A 20,685-nucleotide genomic window follows, 5' to 3' on the forward strand; every position below is an offset into this window, starting at 1 on the left:
TCTGACCACTGATGTGCTGAGACAGAGATAATGGTAAAGGATGAGCCTAAAAGCATCTGTGAATTACTGAATTTTTATTTTAATGAAAGGGGAGATGTGATCCATATTAAGCATTGTTAAGAGTATTAGCTACGCTTCAGTAAAGGCATTTTTACAGGCAGCATGGCCTGTGGTTTGTGGGCCCTCCCCCACCCCTTTCCCTCCTTCCCACCTCTGCCTTTCCATTCCCCACCCTTTGCTCACTTCATTCTCCCCTGCCTCCAACACACACTTCATCCCCACCCCATCATCTCTCTGCACCCCCCACCTACCACCCGATGTCCCCTCTGCTTGTCCCTTCCTCAACCCTTCCCAGCCATCTACCCCTTCCCTCCCTTATCACCCCATACCACTAGGCCTCCCAATCCCACCCCACCCCCTCCCTTCCCCACCCCATCCACCCTGCCCACACCATCCCTGCCCACCCTAACCCTCCATTCCCCACCCCATCCCCCTCCCTTCCACAACCCATCCCCTCCCTGCCCACACTATCCCTCAGTCCCCCATGCCATCCCCTACCCCATTCTATCCCTCCCTACAGCATCCCTCCCATCCACACCTCATGCCTCCCTCCCCACCCCATTCCCTCCTCTCCACACGCCATCCCCTCCCTACCCCACCAGGCTCCTCCACCCACCCTCCCCTCCCTACCCCAATCATCCCCTCCCTACCCCACACCACTCTCTACCCCACCCATCCTTCCATATCTCACCCATCCCCTCCTACACATCCCCTCCCACCCACCCCCTCCCTACCCCACCCATTCCCTCCCACTCATCCCCTTCCACCCATCCCCTCCCCCACCCATTCCGCCCCAACAATCCCCTCCCTATCCCACCCATCCCCTTGCACCTATCCCCTCCCATCTCCTCCTTACCCTAACCCTCCCCTCCCACCCATCCATCCCTATCCCACCCATCCCCTCCCACACATCCCCTCCCTACCCCACCCATTCCACCCCACCCATCGCCTCCCAACCATCCCCTCCCCACCTATCCCCTCCCACCCATTCCCTCCCTATCCCATCAATCCCCCCATCCCACCCATCCCCTCCCACCCCCTCCCTAACCCACCCATCCCCTCCCTCTCCCAGCCCTCCCTATACCACCCATCCCCTCCCTACCATCACCTCACTACCCCACTCATACCATCCCACCCATCCCATCACTATCCCACCCATCCCCCTCCCACCCATCCCCTCCCTACCCCACCCATCTCCTCCCTACCCATCTCCTCCCTACCACACCCATCCACTCCCACCCATCACCTCCCTACCCTACCCAGCCTCTCCCACCCATCCCCTCCCACCAATCACCTCCCTACCCAACCCCTCCCACCCATCCCCTCCCACGCATCCTTTCCCTACCCAACCCATCCTCTCCCACCCATCCCTTCCCTACCCCACCCATCCCCTCCCTACCCCACTCCTCCCCTACCACACATCCCCTCTCTATCCCACCCACCCTTTCCCCACCCATCCCGTACCACCCATCCCCTACCCCTCCCCGCTCATCCCACCCAATCCCTCCCTACCCCACCCATCCCCACCCATCCCCTCCCTATCCCACCCATCCCTCCCTATCCCACCCATCCCCACCCTACCCTTCCCACTCCCTCCCAAACCCTTCCTACCCCACCCATCCCCTCCCTGTCCCACCCTATCCCCTCCCACCCAATCCCTACCTACCCCACCTATCCCCTCCCCATCCCCTATCACCCATCCCCTCCCCTCCCACCCATTCCCTCCCCACCCTAACCCATCTCCTAACACCCATCCCCTCCCACTCCCACCCATCCCCTCCCTACCCCACCCATCCCCTACCACCCATCCCCTCCCTATCCCACCCACCCTGTCCCCACCCATCCCCTACCCCACCCCACTCATCCCACCCAAACCCTCCCTACCCCACCTATGCCCTCTCCTACCACCCATCCCCACCTCACCCACCCATCCCCTCCCACCCATCCCCTCCCTACCCATCTTCTCCCACCAGCCCTCCCCTACCACACCCATCCCCTCCCTATCCCACTCCTCCCCTCCCTATCCCACTCCTCCCACCCCTCTTTTCCCTACCCCACCCACTCCCACACATCCTCTCCCTGTCCCACCCTATCCCCTACCACTCATCCCCTCCCTATCCCACTCCTGCCCTCCCACCCATCCCTACCCATCCCCTCCCTACCCCACCCATCCCCTCCCTATCCCACTCCTCCCCTCCCACTCATCCCCTCCCCACCCAGCCCAACCCCTACCACCCTCCCCTCCCTACCCCACCCAACCCCTACCCACCCTCTACCCACCCCACCCCTCCCTACTCCGCCCATCCCGTGTACCCCTCCCATCCCCTCCCACCTCTCCCCTCCCACACATCCCCGCCCTATCCCACCTATCCCCTACCACCCATATTCAACCTACCCCACCCATCCCCTCCCCGGTACACCCCATCCCTCCCCCACCCATCCACTCCATGTATCCCTTCCCCACCCATCCCATCCCCTCCCCACCCTTCCCCTCCCCACCCCATTCCTTCCCTAGCCCACCCCATCTCTCCCTCCCCCACCTGCGCCTCCCTACCCAGCCCTATCCCTCCCTGTCCTAACAGATCCCCTTCCTACCCTATTCCTACCACTCCCCTCCCTCCCTATCCTATATCCACCCCATCTCCCCCTCCCCTCCCCACATCCCTGCCCCACCTTCCCCTACCATCCCACTCCTAACCCTTCCCCATCCCTCCCTCCCCACCCCCTCACCTCCCTGGCCTTCCCTTCCCTATCCCTTCCAGCCCTTCCCAACCCATCCCTCCTGCCCCGTCCCCCAGTCATTCCCTCCCTTCCACACCCAACCCCTCCCCACTGAATCTCCTCCTCACCTTCTCTTCCCCACCCCATAGCCAGCCCTTCCCTGCCCCTCCTCACCCCTCCTCATGCACTCTTCCCCATGGGATACCCTCCCTGCCTTTCCTTATCCCCTCCCAACCCATCCTCCAGGCCCCACCCCCTTCACCATCCCCTCCCCCTCACTTCCTTCCCTCCCAACCCCATCCCAACCTTCCCTCTTCACCCCTTCCCTGCTCCACCCATCCCCCCACCCCTCTCTTCCCCACCCTTTCCCTACCCATTCCTCTGGACCCCACCCCACCCCTTTGTCATCCCCTCCCCTCCACCACCAGCCCTCCCATTGCTCCCTTCCCGCCCCATCCCAACCTTCCCCACTCCTTCCCCTCGCTTCCCTCCTCATCCCTCCTTCCTACCCCATCCCCTGCCCCTTCACCATCTCCTCCCCCTCCCTCCACCTCTCTCTTCCCCACCCCACTCCCTACCCCATGCACATCCTGTCCCTTCCCCACATCCCCTCCTCAGCCCTGCCCTGCCTTTCCCTTCCACACCCCATCCCCTCCCTGCCCCACCTGGCTCCTGCCCCACCTTCACCAGACCCCTCCCTCCCCCTGCCCTTCCTCCCCTTCCCATTCTCCCCTTCTTTCCTCCTTTCCCTCCCTCCCCCTTTCCCATGTTCTGCCTGCTCCACCTCCCCTGACCCTGCTCTTCCCCCTTCTCCACTCATCCCCCTTCCCCACCCTTCACCTCCCCATGCTCTTTCTCCACCCCTCCCCCCATGTGCCTCCTTCCCCTCCCCCCCCATGCCCACTTCCGCCTTATCCCCACCCCTCCCCCCAGGAAGACACACAGTCAGTCCATCTTTATTATAAAGAGACGCTCAAAACACTGAGCAGGTGTCGCCAGGCCCAGCCGGCAGGCCCCGGAGAGGTCCAGTTGCTCCAACACAGCTTCATAGCAGCCCTGGAATGAAGACATTATTATCATTATTGAACACAAATGGTTGCAGAATGAGATGGCTACCAAATATGTACATGTCCTTCTCAACCATGGGAAATTGTAAAGCCTGATGGCTAAGAAGCAAGGGCCTGGGTTGGATGGGCAGCTGGACAGGCACATGGTCTGGGCCATGACTGGCCTCTCACTGAGAGGCTGGCAGCAAACACAGTGACACGAGGCACCTGAAGGCACCCCACCCACATATGCGGTATACACGCTACATCTGCTTACCTGGTATGAACTGAAGTCCCTGCAGTTTGACAATAGACTTTTAGTAGATGCCTTTGAGCCACACTATGTAAAATCCTAACCTAGAAATGCTGGGGAAGAGATATTTCGAAGAACTCAAAGGGGGGACTCATGGATGTTCAAGCCAAATGCTGAATGGAGAACAGTGCTCCCCAGGATAGTAGCCACTGCCGGGTCCTGAAAGTCCTCCAGCAGAGACCCTCACTCACCATGACTTTGCATGGCCCGTCCCATCAATGCTGGAGCATGTTTATCAAACAGCACACATGTAACACGGTAATAATTTTAAAGCACTCTTCCTGAAATAGGGATCCAACTTTGAGCTAACGAATTGCAGATCCATGATGAAATTGTGTGAGATACAACTTTAAAAGTTGCCACAAAGAACGCTGCCCTCTTAGATACACACACTCTTGAGTTAGTGCTCCCACTGATGGCAGCTCTCCTATTCACCTGTGACTCAGCAGATGCCTCTCTTTTTCTTTCTCCTTTTCCTAATAAACTGTTCTTTTGAAGTGTTAAAAAAAAAAGAGAATCTCCCCGATTTGCTGGTGCTATCCACATATACACAGATATCATTAGAGCCACAGCACAGAAATTCAATTGGCCCAGGTAATCACTGGACACGCAGGGTCAGTGCCCTGAGTCTTTCTTCACAAAGACTTACATTCTGTGATCATTACTTAAGTTTTTCCCCAGAACTGGCATTGCAACCATTCTGCCACATCAGAGGAATGCAGGGACCCTATTTAAGTTTCTGCACCTGGTTTTCAGCCATCCCCATGTACAGACATCCTACATAGACATCCTGGCATCAGCGGATTCAGTGTGTGATGTGACCTCAGTGTTGGAAGCACTTTGTGTGATTCTAACCAAATTGACATTTTCCCAGTCATGAGCCTTAGCCAATCTATGAAATCCTTAAATGTAGTTACTTAAGTTTACCAAAGCACCAACAACCTCTCAAGTAGCCATCCTAGCCGTGGAGGTGTGGGTACCTCTGTTCCCGTCCAGCAGAGGCTATCACGCACCCTCTTCCTAGCACAGATCCCACAGATGTCACTCTGTTTTTATGATGTTTTGAAGGTCACTCCCCAATGTAACAGACGCCATTGTCTCCATTCTCTGAGGATGGGAGCAAAATGTGATCTAAAAGCATGTCTGGGTTTGCAAGTGATTTATGTAGATTCTTATGATGAAGGAAATGAAAACAAAAAATCTGGATAAGTAATCACTGTTTCAACAAAAACAATTTCCACAAAAAATGAGCTTCAAATGGAGAGAACAAACTAATAATGCCAACAGAAAATAAATTATTCTCTCAGTTTTCAAAACAGACCTTGTGATAGCATTTCAAGTTTCAGAGGGCTTTTGATTCATGATACTTTGTGTGTGGCTGAGGAAGGGGCATGTGTACATACGTGTGGATGTGGGTGTATGTATGTAGTATTAGGGTTCTCCTCATCTAAATGGAACCAAAAGGATATATGAAATAGACAGATACATAAATAATTCCCTAAGGAATTGATTTGTGTGATATGGAAGCTAAGAAGTCTCAAGAGCAGTAGCCACAAGCTAGAGGCCCAGGAGGGCTGATGGCTTAAAATTGTAACCAATGTCCTATCTTGAACAACCAGGCAGCCAGAGTTCCCTCTTTCTCAGCCTTTCTTTGTTCTATTCAGATCTTCCATAGATGGGGTGTGGCCCAACTACATTAGAGAGGGCAAGCAGCTGAATCCACTGATCCCCATCTTAATCTAATCCACACACATCCGAATAATCTGTCTAAACATCTGGGCACCCCAGGGCTCAGTCACCTTGACTGAGGACATGAATCATCACAGGAAGCTTTGTGTGGTGGCATCAGCCCTTGCTCTCTATTCTCTGCTACCTCCCAGGCTATCCCTCCATTTAAACAAACATTGTTTAAAAATGAGCAATGAGGGCCTCCCCTGGAGGCGCAGCTGTTGAGCGCTGGGCTGCAAAGCTGTCCGCAGCCTCTGTAGTGCCGGTTTGATCCCCGGCCACCAGTGAGGGTCCCACATGGCGCGCACACCTCTCCTGACACCTCTCCTGCTGCGCCTGCTGCTCCCCTCAGCAGTGTACTTCATCAGTCTGCCTGTTCTGTTTCCCGCTCTGGCTCTGGTGAATTCTCTCACCCTCCCATGCTTCTGACTGTACCTAGTGCTTATATAAATAAATAAATAAATCTTAAGAAAGCGAGAGAATTAAAAAAAAGAGCAATGATGTAATATATATATAAATTAAAATAATAATAATAAATCCCTTTGTTAACCTCAGCATTGTCTGCAAGGCCCTGCTTGACATACCTCTTCCCTCTTTTTACTACATTCTGTATCAACCTTCCAATCTCCTGTGGTCCACATGATTATTTTCCTCCCAGAAGCCCCCATGTGTGTTGTTCCCTCTGCTCAGAATACCCATTCTCCACCAGGATGACCCCTTCTCGTCTTCACCCTGACACCCACATGTCAACACATGAGCTTTCTGAGAGCCCAGCTCTTCCCAGAGGACACCCTGGGTTATAAGTTCCTAGAATCCCTTGCACTTCTCCATCCAGGAGTCCTTTCCATTATAAACAAATAACTACTTCAGGCACCTCATCCTCAATAGCCCCCCAACTCTCCAGACCAAGGACTCAGTCTAGCTTGTTTACAATGCTAACCCCACCCAGCATTTTGCTATATAGATTTTTTTTGCTAGGAATTCAGTAAATGTCTGTTGGCCAAACAAATTAGTTGGTTCCTAATAGACCTCCAAAACCCACCTAGATTCTATCACTTCTTTGTGTCCCCTCAGGCCTCGTGTAATAAATATTTCTTAAATAAATCTGCAAGCTCCACAATGGGAGAGACGGATTAGTTCAAAGTACTGCTTGGTGAGAGTCTGGTTGCCTTTCATAAAAGCAAACCTCAGAAAGATTTCACTCTAGAAAACAATATTTTCTGAGAGAAATGCCCTTCAAATGAGAATATCCAACAATTTCTTAAGTCTTTAGAACACAAACCTAGAATATTCCGCCTAGAGTTTTCAAATCAAGAAATAAAGACAGATGTCTAGAAGCTCAGTAGTCTCCTTCATAAAAATTTAAATACAAAATGAAGGGCTTGAATTTCAAAGCCTTGCTTGACTTTAAAGGATATGTTATGTAGTTAAACAAGCCCAAGTTTTTTCTTACATACTGCAGGTGCTTTTTTAAATTTCAACCTGTTACTGTATTAAACTTGGTGCCACTGAGTATAGTGTGTTCACTTACATCAGGATGACATGGCAGGGTCTGTATCTTACCAGCACAGCCGGACCTGTGGTTGCTGGAATCCCACCAACCCCATCAGTGTGGTGGCCCAGGGACCAGATGGCAGCAGTGAACAGCAGCCATGTTCCTGTCACACTGGGCACATGTGTGCTGGAATCACCTGCCACTCACCATGGTCATGCGGGGCAGCTGTGGGTCTTCAGCTCCTCTCCAGCTCCTGGGTGAGATTCTCTTCCAGCTTTTCCCTCAGGGAATGGAGGCTTGGTAGTGTAGGTGGCTCCTGGGTTCCAGTTCGTCCTCACACTCCCCACTGCACACCCATCATTTCTTCCTGGCTGTCTCTCCTGCTGGCTTCTGGCTCCTGCATCAGATAAAAGGACCACAGCCTAACACAGGCTGCTGAACTACCTCCCATACTCCATGAGGCTAAATGCCCACAGTGTGGTCTGAGTGTGTGCATGTGTGTGTGCATGTGTGTGTGAGCATGTGCCTGTACACATCATTCATAGAGGTTTGCTTTCTGTGACCAAGCTCTGACTGAATTTCTACAGCACTTTCCAGCAAACCAGCAAATTTTGGCTCTCAGGAAAATGGCCTATCCAGTGTTTCAGTAGAGAGGGAGGGAGGGGAAATCTGTAATAGTTTCTAACCTTTGAAGATGGGGTGATTTCACTACACAATTTCACTATCTTTTTTTCTTTTATATTGTTGAGGTAACATTGCTTTCCAACAGTGTATGTGATTTAGGGGAATAGGCCCTCAGAGAAAAGCAAACTAAAGATTTATCCCAGTAAAACCCTCACTGAAAGAAAGTAACAAGGATTTTCATAATGATCAAGTAAAAAGGAAGATTTAAGATGAATGGAAGTAGAAGGTATATGGATATGTATAAATAAGCACTGATAAGCAATAATCTTGCTGAATTAAAGACCAGAGACCCAAATTATATAACAACAATGGTACATAATCATTAATAGTATACTTGGGCCGTTATATTCAAATATAAAATCTGAAATCTATTAGGTATGCAGTATCATTAAGATAGCAACTCTCCCCAGAATTGTTCTATGCATTCAACAAAATCCCAGTCAAAATCCCTACAGGTTTTTAAGAATTTGTGGAAGAAAAGATTTAGAATAGCTAAACCAAACTATTTTCCTTTTGAGAAAGTTCAAATATTCACTCTCACTGATTTTAAGATATAAAGTTATGATGATCAAGATGATGTGGTACTTGGGTGAGACCAGACAAATAGATAAAAAGAACAGAATAGTGAGTTTAGAAATAGAGCTACACATATAGGGTTATTTTTCTCCAATAAATGCTATTGCAATAATGGGGATAAAATGAACCTCAACTCTAGTCTTAAAACCAATTCAAGATGGATCATAAATCTGAATGTAAAAGCTAAAACTATAAGGAGAAGAAAACATGGGAGACTATTATGTGACTCTAAAGGAGGCAATGGCTCATTAGAGAAGGCACCAGTAAAGGCACCAGGTAAACAGTGTGTGATTTCTGATAAATAATCATCAAAAGTTTTAAAATTGTTAAAAATAAGGCAAGTCACAGATTGGGAACAAATTGTGTGTGTGTGTGTGTTTTGTGCATGTGTGCATTTGAAAAAAAAAAAAATGCTGCCCAGAAAATACAGTCATCAATAGCAGTACAAGCAACCCAACTGTAAAATAAAGTTGAGCAAAAGATTTAAACAAATCCTCCCCAAAGAACGTCTTTGAATAGCCAACAAGCACATGAAAAGCTGTTCAACATTAGTCATCAGGGAAATGAAAACCTAGTGAAGAGTCATTTTATAGCCACTAGAATAGCTTTAATTACAGCAATATTCGTGATAAGAATGTAAAATTGGGCAATGATCTTGGAAAACAGTCTGGCAGTTTCATATTGTGTTACTCAAAGTCTGTGTAATATATTATCCTAAAGCTTAGCAGCTTAAAACTACAGATATTTATTATCGCATACATGCTGGGGGGCAGAAATCTGGGTGCAATTTAGATTCTGACATGGATCAGTTGAGCTGTTGGCTGGACCTGTGGTGTTTTCAAATGATTCATCTGGGACAGATCCATTTCTAAAGGCACTCTGTGGTGGCTGGCAAGACTCAGTTCCCTGTTGGACTGGGGCTTTCCTCTTCAGTTAGCAGGCTCCCATGGCAGGTGGCGGCCCTCTGAGTGAGGGTCCAAGAGTACAAACCCAAGCCAGAAGCCATGTCTTTCTATGACCTAATCTCTTAAGTGACAAACCATCACCTTTGCTGTATTTTACTGGTGTAGAAGCAGAGTCCCCGTGTGGCCCACAGCAAGGAGAGAGCCACTCACGGCCATAGGTACCAGGAACCCAGGGTCATTGGGGACCATCTGAAGTGCTACCCCGCCACACCTGCTAAATACACACCTATCTGAGGCATGGTGATCACACTCATAGTTACTTCAGAGAAATGGAAACTGTCCTTAAATAAGTCCTATACCAAAATTCTCATAATACTTCCCGAAAAATAATTCCAAACTGGAAACCACCAAGTATCTAATAACAGGGGGACTAGATAAAGGATACAAACTTTCAGTTATGAGAGGAATGAATGAATGAATAAGTTTTGGGGACGCAAAGTTTAGCATGACACTCTAGTTTGTAACAAAGTATCTTATATCCCAACTGAGCTTAGACAGCATATCTTAAGTATTCTTGGGGCCATGGTGGAAAGAGGTAAGCATGTGAGGTGATAAATAGGTTACTTGGGTGGAGTCATTTCACTGTATATATTCAGAACGTCACAGTATACACCTAAAATATATATAATGTTTCTCAACAAAATGTTCTGCATAGCTCACTGTATATAAATATTACCTCAATCAAATATCATCTTTACATGAGAGACACATCTACAGTGCAGCCATACAAAACAGTCAATATTTAAAATTATGGAAAAATGTGTCCACAGAACATGATGACAGAAACTAAGTGAGAATGACTACACTCATAAGCAAAATTGATTGTAAGGCAAAAAAAATCACAAGAAAGAAAGAGGCTCACTATGCATTGATAAGGTACAGAGGATAAAATCAATCTAAGCTGGTATTCATTTAATTAGATCAAACTGAACCATTAAGTATCTGGAGTTAATAGAACTATAGATTATAGTACCAACAACTGCATAAAAACTTTTTTTCCAGGCATGTATGAGTATCCATAAAAATTAATGCATATTGGGCCAAAAAGCTACTCTTTTTAAAGATTTGATTTCATACCTAAAACATTCAGTGACTTACGAGATGATTAATCCACCTGAATCCACACGTACAGAGAATGGAGGACTGGTGTTGAGAGGCAAAGGAGGACGGTGGAGGTTATGAGTGGAGGTGGTCAAAAGGTGGGCACTTCCAGGTATAAGGAAAAAAGCCCCAGACACAGCATGGCAACTATAGTTGTGTATTTTAGAGTTGCCAAGAGAGTAGATCTTAAATGTTCTCTGCACAGGAAAAAAAAATTAACTGTGGGAGGTGATAGATGTTAACTTAGCTACATACATGTGCCCTATACCTTAAACCAACACGATGTTGTATACCAAAAGATTTCCTACATATTTAGAAATTAAGGAACACCCTCCTACAAAACTCATAGACCTCAGCAGAAACCATACTAATATTGGGAAATATTTCAAGCTATGTTATAAATATTCCTTTGGGATCTGCCAAAGAACAATGCATACCCCTAAATGCACATATCAGGAATCAGGAAACAAAAAATTCAGTAGGAACAAAGGACACTTTAGAAGAACTGTAGAATTAACCTAACTTATCTACAACAAAAAGACTGGAGAAATTTAATACTAGAAATAAATGTAAAACAGATACGATCGATGAAACCAGAAGTTTGCTCTTTCAAAAGACTTAATAACTTTTGCCCTCAGGGGCAAAAAAAAAAGCACAAATAAAAATCTCTGCAGTAGAACATAATGGCATAACTACACATGCAGGGAGTATATAGAAAATGAAGATACTGAGAAATTAGGATATTAGAGACATGAGAGAATATTAAGAAAAAAGAATTTACCAAAATGAACTGCAGAAAAAACCAAACAAGTATTATCTTATTAATCCTATTAAAAATGGAAATAAGATGTTTTTCCATGCCTGGAGGGATTGTTAATGAATTAAGCATACAGGGACATGTAATTATATTATTTTGTGAAAATTCCCAAATACAGGAAAATGCTAAAACATGACAAACTTACTATAAAAAAAAGAATAATTACAGGTTAAACTTATGAAATGGGTATAAAACCCTTAAAAATTAATGGTTCTACAAATGTATAGAAAAGATGATGCATAATGAATTTTTGGAAATGAAAAAATAGGAGTGATGGGAAAATTCACCACATTAATATATTAAGGAAATATTTCACAAGTACAAAACAGTACTTGACAAAATTTGAATTAATGTGTGATAGAAACTTAGCAAAAGTAGAAGGGAACTCCCCTATCTTTACAAAAAGTATTTTAAAAGAACCCTTGATTATTAGAAATTTTCCCTTTTAGGTCAACAAAAAGTATGAATATCATTTCTTCACTTCTAGTCCACCCTGTACAATGGTGCTAGACAATACAGCAAAAAAGGAAAACAAAGAGATATAAAACTGTCCAATTAAAATAATTAGTAACCACAAAGAAAACTTAAAACAACCTGTGTGCAAACTATTAAAAATAAGAAATTTACCAAGGTATTTACAAAAGGATCAACATACCAATCAGATTATCAATCTAATAGAAAAAAAAAACAGGGGTAAGAGAAATACATTTTTACAGGGGTAAAAAACCCCACATTTTCAATAGCTACAAAAGCTGTGTTGATCCCACCTGACAAAATTGTCAAACTTTAGTGAAAAGCATCAAAAACATCATAACTGCCTAGGGACACATGTCATGTTCTTAGAGTAACATAAATAAATCTAACCAAAACTACAATAGGACTTCTTGTAAAATTTAAGTTGATGCTGAAATTTATGTGAAAGAACAAGAGAAAATCTCAGCTATTTTTAAAAAACAAGGCAGGGAGATTTAGGAAAGATAGAAAATTTAAGGATGATAATAAGTGAGCTTAAATGTTTAATTATTTCCACAGGGCTGGACACATGGCATAATGAAATAGACTAGAAAGTCCAGAGAGAAACCCTTGGGTAGCTGGCAACATCATTTGGGACAGAGTTAGAGGGTTTCTCAGTAGGTGATGTTGATGGCTATGCACCTCAACCTCAAAATAATAGAAAAAAGTAGGGGCCTCCCTGGTGGTGCAAGGGGTTAAGCACCACACTATGAAGCAATTCACAGCCTCTGAAGCACTAGTTTGGTCCCCGGCTAGCCAGGGAGCAGCAACCCACATGGCACAGCAGACCTCTCCTGTCTCGCCCGCTGCTCCCCTCAGCAGTGTATTTCAGTCAGTCTGCCTGTTCTGCTCCCCACTCTGTCTCTGGTGAATCCTCTCACCCCTGGTATCTCTGGCCTGTACCCCGGCTCTTGTATGCATAAATAAATAAATCTTTAAAAACAAATAATAGAAAAAAGTAGTTCTTGGTGAATTAGACTTCACACAAATAACAAAGCATCCAAGTCTTAAAAACAATATAGAACTTTATGAACTCAGTATAGGAAAGGATGGCTCAAATGAGACACAGAAATCACAGACCTTATAGGACAAGGTCATAAATGTGTTAACATTAAAATAGAAAACGTCATTAATCCCAAGGTGCTCAGCAGAGTGAAGACACAAGCCACAGACTCCAGGAAGAAACTGCTAATACACATACACACACAAGAGACAAAAGATATTTCATTGAGGAAGAATTCCAAGTGATTTACAAACAAATGAAAAGATACTTAAGTCCAATATAAATTTGGGAAATGCAAATTTAAAAGACAATCACAGCCCCTTTCACACTCATTTTGTAACAGGACTGGGCTGCCCCTCTCCCAGTCCTATAACAATTTCATGCTAAACATTCTCAAATACTAGCAAGAATGAGGAACAACCAGAACTCAACCAGAAGTCTAGACAGGTAGAGCAGGAAAGCATCTCATGTCTTCAGACCCCCATATTCTCAAATGGCAACTCCCCATCATAGATGCGTCCTAAGGAAGATGGACATGTATGCGCCAGCAGCCACGCAGGAACGGATAGAAGCACTATGTGCAGCAGCACCTTCTTCAGGATCATTGTCTCTCTCCCATCCAGTTTCTGAGACTGTAAGCCTGGCTTTGCAGCAGTGGTTCTCAAAGTGGTCACAAGGGCAAGTTCATGCCCCACCCTAGGCCTCTGTATGAGCAACTCTGAGGTGGGACCCAGCAGTCTGTTCAGCAAGCCTCCAGGGCATGCTCCCTTTGGAGAAACATTGTGCTTGAGGAAGTGACTCAGCTCCCCACCTCCCCTGCTGGCCATTCTTTCCTGCCAAGGCTCTTCTAGCTTCCCAGAGAGAGTGGCACTTCCTCTCACTGGAGAAAGTTCACTTCCAGGGGCCAGTAAGAGTCTCCTTTCAGGGATCCCTGCTCAACTCCACTGCAGTGGCTGTGCAGTGGGTGTGGATCTGCGGTAAGGATCGGACTAGATCCCTTCACTGTGCTTTCTCTGTTCTGTGCCAGCTGCATGAGCTCTGGTAGAGTGTTTTGGGCAAAATCAACATGGGAACATATTCTTAAGGGGGCCTACACACCAGGGGACTTTCAGATGGACTCTGAAACAGAAAGCCACTCACCTTTTAGTCTCTGCTGCCAGGAGATTTTCATTTCTCCCTCTTTGCAGATTGAGTCCCTGTTTCAGCAGCCTGGCTGAAAGGGGGACAGGCAGCAGGCATTTCTGAGTCCATGTCTCTGGGTCTGGAGAATCTCCTCCTCATCTCCAAGCTCACTGGAGGTGAGCAAGAGCAAAACAAATTCAAAGTCCAGCCTGGTACATCTCTCCAAGCTGCATCCATTGTTTTCTATTTCATTCTAACCCTCCACCCTCGCCCTGCATCACTTTTTGTGTGAATCATTCACTTTGAAAGCTACCTACCTGACAAGAACACGTGCACCACAGCCTGAGGCTTGATGGCTCCACATGGAGCATTTTGGGGAGTAAGGAGAAAGACTGTATCCTGGCACATTGTATCATCCACCACGTGGGGCACAAGCACCTGACCCTTATATACAGACTCTGCTTCTGAAAAAGCAAGTGCCAAATCCTTGTGGAAAGAGGTGTATCAATTACAAAACAGTGTGCTCTGTGATGGAAGGGAAGCAGCTGGTGTTTCTGAAGTGAGATGGTGTAGGGACGATACACTGGCTTTGGTGTCTACTGAATTTGGGTTTGGGTCTCAGTTCTGCCTTCATTCTGGATGTGTGACCCCCAAGCTAGTCACTGAAGCTTAGTGTTCATTCTTGCTGGACCATCAGGGCTGAAGGAACACCCAAGGAGGGTTTCTGTGCAGAGTAAATGAGCTAACACAGAGAGAGCTCTTTGCATAGTACATGCTCAATAAAACATTGCTATGCTGGTGGCAAGAACTGACACTAACCTAAAGGGTCAGACCGGATTCTCAATGGCTGAATAAGTGCAGGAGTTCAGGCCCTTCCTAAGGAACATGTGCAGGTTTTGATGAGGAAAGCTACCAGTCAAAATTTACTTCAGGAGGATGTCTTGGTGTGAAGGACCCTGGAAAAAGGGAAATTAGGGATGAAACTTATGACTTGCTCAGACTGCTCCTAGGGAACTAGCATGGAACCGGGAGCAATGGTAGATTAAAAACTGACAACCTGATGAAATAAGAAGTGGGGGAGGAGGTAGAGGAGAAGCTGTCATGGGAATGTTTCCTGGGGAGGGCGGGCAAGCTGAGCGAGCAGGCTGTGTACCAGAAGAGAGCGCGTGCTCTAGGGAAGGGCTTCAGCCTCAGTGAGACCAGAAGATTTTAGAGAATACAGCAAAGACTGGGCCTCCCTGGTGGCACAGCAGGTTGAGCGCAGCACTGTGAAGCTATCCGCAGCCTCCCCAGTGCCGGTTCCATTCCTGGCAGTCCAGGGGGAATCCCACATGGCACGGCAGACCCCTCCTGTCTCGTCCGCTGCTCCCCTCAGCAGTGTATTTAGGTCATTCTGCCTGTTCTGCTCCCCGCTCTGTCTCTGGTGAATCCTCTCACCCTCCTGTGCCTCTGGCCTGTACCCCAGCTCTTGTATAAATAAAAAAAATTAAATCTTTTAAAAAAAATACAGCAAAGACTAAGTCAACCCCATCCTACAGGAGCAAAACCAAGAAAATGAAGTAAAATAATCTGCATATTTATAGCAGAAGAGGAACCTGGGTGGACGGGATGAGGGTCTCAGGGAGGCTGGTGGCACAGAGCTCCTCCCTGGGACTCAGGTATCAAGACCCTCCTCCAGGTACTGGCCAGGGTATGAGAAAAAACACCAAGTACAAATGAGTCAGCCTTAATCAGAGGTGGAACCACACCTGGCTCAGCCCCCATTGAGGAAGTTTGGGGAAAAAAGGACTGGCATCTGGGGGTCTTTGCTGTCCATGAGGGGTTCAAATCCACAAGGATAGAATGCACTTAAGCCAGCCCTCCCAAGAGCACTAGCTCATGGTTCCACTTGAGCATGCTCTTTGAGTCACTGGAGAGGAAATTTAAACATCTATAGACAGGGCTGCTGCCCCGCACGGATCCTCAAGAACCCAGATTGGGAAACAGCACCTGAGCACAGTGTGATGGGCTGAGCCGGGGGAGGTGTCCTCACAGGTCACTTTGCTCTGCCTGCCACTTATTGATGCCCAGTGTCGGAGGCTACCAGAGGGAGTGGGGGAGGGGGGGAAGCAGAACAGGGAGGCAGGTTGGAGAGGGTGACATTTCTTTCTAAGTCTGTCAGTACCGAAAGGTAGGAACATGAAACTAAAACAATGTAAATCAGAGTGGGTGGGGAGCGATTGCTATAGGCCATGTTCCCAAAGCAGGGACACTTTCCAGGTAACTGACAGGGCAATTTCCATTCATTTGTATTTCGTAATTATGTGAAAATTGAGACTATTGAGGGGATAAATGAGTTTCAGTCAATATATATATATTTTTTTTGGCATTGAGTTATACCAAAATCTTCCTTATGAAGATTTGACATAATAAGCATATAGGGCAGCTCTCAAAGCACTTCTTAATTTACATACAGTACAACCCACTTTTGGGAGAAGCTGTCCCTTCACTGGCATGCCACCTGCCCTCTCTAATCCCATCAGCAGCTGATGGGTTCCAGGTCCTCTTTTAACAGCTGCATGTGCTAGAAGGACTGAGGTTTCCTCATGATTTTCTGGCATACTAAAAATAGTAGCAACACAGTCATAGTTAAGAAATATGATGTACCTGCAACATGCAAACACTGTTTGCAGCCCTTTACAGATGAGGAAACTAAGGCTTGGTGAAATTTGGTAAAGGAGAGGAAGGGAAAAAGACAGAATTCTGCCAGATTATACAGTGGCAGCCTCCTGGCTCTAGCCCAGCATATCTGACTCCTAGGTGTTTTCTTAGCCTCTCTCTGATTCTGCCTCCACGGGAGACACAGAAAGCAGGGCACAGTAGAGGAATGCCTGCCAGTTTCAGGAAGATCAATTTAGACCTTGGATTGCCTTACTCTAAAAAATGAACAACACTTATGTAAGAGTTTGGCTACCTATACCAATAAAACAATGTGTAGAAAATAAAATAAAGCAGGATTCTAGAACCTTCCTTTAAGCTTTAAGATATGCCACAAAGATGAAGCCCAGATGTCACATTCTCCCTCATAAACATGAGGTTTTGTGATAGAAAGCTAGCTAGGTTTCCTGATCAGATACTGAAATGCTGCTCCAATACTCTGAATGTCAACTTCCTCTTAAATTTACCAAAAAGATGCAATGCGATGTTTGATCATAAGTCTTGTATTTCAGGCTGGAGTCCCCAACCCGGTCTCTGGTGATGGAGGCCCCGAAAGGAGTAGAAATAAATGCAGAAGCTGGCAATATGGAGGCCACCTGCAGAACGGAGCTGCGACTGGAGTCCAAAGATGGGGAGGTAGGGATGAGGAGCATGAACAAGCCAACAAAGTCCCCCCAACCCTGAACTTGGTCCTACACTATGGCAACGAAAGGAACCAACCAGAAGGCTTTGTTTCTGGAACGCATGTGTTCAACAACAATTATCAGTCAAACCCACAACATGGAAAAGTTTTCCATCATTATTTGTAAAGTCTCTGGCAGGTGTAGAATTCTACGTACAACTGTAAAATGCAAGGCTAGTTCTAAATTCTCTCTTGTGACACCTTAAAATAAGACTTAGGGGACAGCATAAGTAAGCTGTATGGCACACACGTCTGACTACAGATGAACTTAATTTACTTGTAGTGATTTTAAAAGTTTATGTTTCAGGTTTCTATTTTCATTGAGAATAGAGTGTCAGATTCAGCTGCTATTGCAAATGTGAAAAAGCCACAGCTTAAATTGGGGAAAGCTAGGCAGCAAGACGATAAAAGATCACGGATATATTTGTGTTCTTACCCCAATATAATCTCACTTGGGTCTACATAATAGCTGCTTGTGTTTTTACGACCCTTGTAAGTCAAGTCCCCAAAGAAAATAAGATTCAACTGCAAACATTTTTCAATGCCTTCATCCTGTGTGTCAGCAAACTTTCCTATTTAAGATTTTTTTAAAGAGGAAAAATGGGTTTCTGTTCCATCTTTCTTATCTATAGAGAGGTCATCCTTCTGCACCTGCCAGAGGCCGCTTCAGGTTTGGCATCTGCTCTATTTTTTATTTACAGGGCAAATCAGAGCACGGAGTGATGAGAACTGTCTCCTCCAACAGCCATGTACTCCCTACCACACCCATTTAGAAATGGGTGGTTCCATCATCATTGCAATTTATACCTATCAGACCCCACTCTGGAGGAATGGATGATAATCAGAACCGTCATTTAAGATCAGAACATGACACCTAGGGCTCCCTGGTGATGCAAGGGGTTAAGCACCGCACTGTGAAGCTATCAACAGCCTCTGCAGCATGAGTTTGAGCACCAGCCAGGGAGCTACCCACATGGTGCAGCAGACCACTTCTGTCTCACCTGTTACCCCCCTCAGCAGTGTATTTCAGTCAGTCTGCCTGTTCTGCATCCCACTCTGTCTCTGGTGAATCCTCTCACCCCTGCACCTCTAGTCTACCCCAGTTCTTGTATGCATAAATAATCTTTAGGGAAGAAAAAAAAGAACATGACACCTGTTCTGGAAAACTTGCCTTACACAGACATATCTGTAGTACAAGTCCCATACTCAAGATAATGAACCTAGCATTTCTAGAGTGATTTCTAGGACTCTACTCATATCCATATGGTCTAGCTTTGGTCAACACTAATCTAGACAGTACAGAACATAAGCCTCTGCAGGGGTGGGGACTTCATCTGTCCCATCTGCCCCCATCTCCCAGGGCCAAGCATGATGAACACACTGTGGGTGCTCTCACAATTTAAGTTCATTGTTCAGCTAGTGTTTGGGAATGTCAGGAAAGTGAGTATCAGCCTCTAACTGGCCCTTTCCTTTCTGTTCACGCTCTCCAGATTAAGTTAGATGCTGCGAGAATCAAACTACCTAGGCTGCCTCACGGATCCTACACACCTGCAGGGAACAGGCAGAAGGTCTTCGAGATCTGCGTCTGCGCCAACGGGAGGCTGTTCCTGTCCCAGGCAGGAACCGGTTCCACTTGTCAGATAAACACAAGCGTCTGCCTTTGAAAGACTATCCATGGGGGACACGGACAGCAACATAAAAGCCTTTTTTTTTGGCTTCAGACACTGGCTGCCAGCTATTTTTACTAGAAACACAGAAGGCCTCTCAAAGACCTTGTGTGTGTGTGTGCGCGCGCGTGTGTGTGCTTGTGTGTGTACATGTGCGTGTGCTTGCGTGGCTGGGTGGATATAAATATATATAAATATATATAAATAAATATATATATATCCTCTGTATAAAATGAGGTTTCAGTACAAAAGGAACCACGGGTGACCCTGTGATATCCTCCCTCATCTCCATCCCACCCCACCATGCACATGATCAACACTATCTCCACACGATTCTCCCCAATACCCCGCTGGCCCTTCAGAACCCCTCAGTGCTCCAGACACTTTGGACTGTTCCCCCACAGGGCTGAGTAATGGCCCATCTTCCCCTCCACTGCCATCACAGGTCGTGATGGCGGGAATCTCCAAGCCCTCCCTCAGGTGTGGGGACCTAGGCCATCAAAACAGAACTTTGGGTTCTTTTTTAGCTTGAGTGAGGCAACCCACTTGTCCCTCTTCCAGTGAGGGCTGGGACAAAGCAGTAGAAATCACTCAGAGGAACTCAAAACGGCTCTGGTACCTTTGCAGCCAAATGTACAGAGGCTTCTAAGTTGGGTGAATGTCGAGGGTTGATTTTAGCCAAGTTGGAATGGCTCGTCCAACTCCTGCTTCCTTGCTTCCTTCAAACTCACAAATTATCCCTCAGTCCAAATAGGAGTTGTAAATCAGCACAAAATAGTGCAACAGCTGCTCCTCGGTTAGCTGGAAGTGGCTCGGCAGCCTGTCAGGCAAACGTAAATGGGTGGTATGTCTCTGTTTAAAGGGAAAAATGGCTCAAAATCCGTTGTGTCCTCATTTCTGACTTTATCTAAGAGATTCCAGCCCAAAATGATTGGTCCATCAAAATCTCTCAGAGCGCCACCCCATCCTCAGAGAAGCCCTAGGCAATGGTGTTAAGAGGAGCAGAGGGGACTAAATCTGTTTATGTTACTTGGAGTGGGTTGGTAATTTAGAGACATGCCTTTTGCTTTTAAAGGCAAAGGCTGGGTCTTCAATATCATCTCTTTTTTTCAGTGTTGGGATATTCACCTTCCTAAATCCATCCCCCTTTATGAATAGGGAGTCAACTGCATTAATTTAAAGTCCGGCATGCTCCCAGAAATGCTAGCTGAGAATTAATAGAAATGGAGTCAAATTAATCAGATCCCCATGTCCTATGGGACCAGCAGCACCCGCACCCCCAGAGAGGAGAGCCGCTTCGCATTCCCGCCATCACAACCTCTCACCACACCACCTTCATCATCACCTCCAGGGTCACCCTGGCCAGCTCTTGTGCTGGGACGGGGGATTACACCATCTCTGTTCAAAGAGGGGGAACCGTGCCTATGCCTTAAGTCAATGCACTCAGCAAGGAGAAGCACATCCTATTTATCTTGGTGTTACCTGTAGTTTATTT

At 46.6% G+C, this 20,685-nt stretch overlaps 1 protein-coding gene across 1 annotated transcript in view; it reads left to right on the forward strand.

The window, feature by feature from the left end:
* SGCD (sarcoglycan delta) overlaps window positions 1–19,187 on the forward strand; it is a gene marked incomplete at both ends in the record, with an annotated part of 352,865 nt that extends 333,678 nt beyond the window's left edge. Inside the window, 2 exons of the mRNA XM_084243828.1 lie at window positions 17,354–17,477; window positions 19,014–19,187. Coding sequence (XP_084099954.1) covers window positions 17,354–17,477; window positions 19,014–19,187 — 298 coding nt within the window. The remainder of the gene's footprint in view (window positions 1–17,353; window positions 17,478–19,013) is intronic.
* Between the last annotated feature and the right edge of the window lie 1,498 nt (window positions 19,188–20,685).

Source organism: Talpa europaea (assembly GCF_964194135.1).
Source record: "Talpa europaea genome assembly, chromosome: 9".
Taxonomy (NCBI): domain Eukaryota; kingdom Metazoa; phylum Chordata; class Mammalia; order Eulipotyphla; family Talpidae; genus Talpa; species Talpa europaea.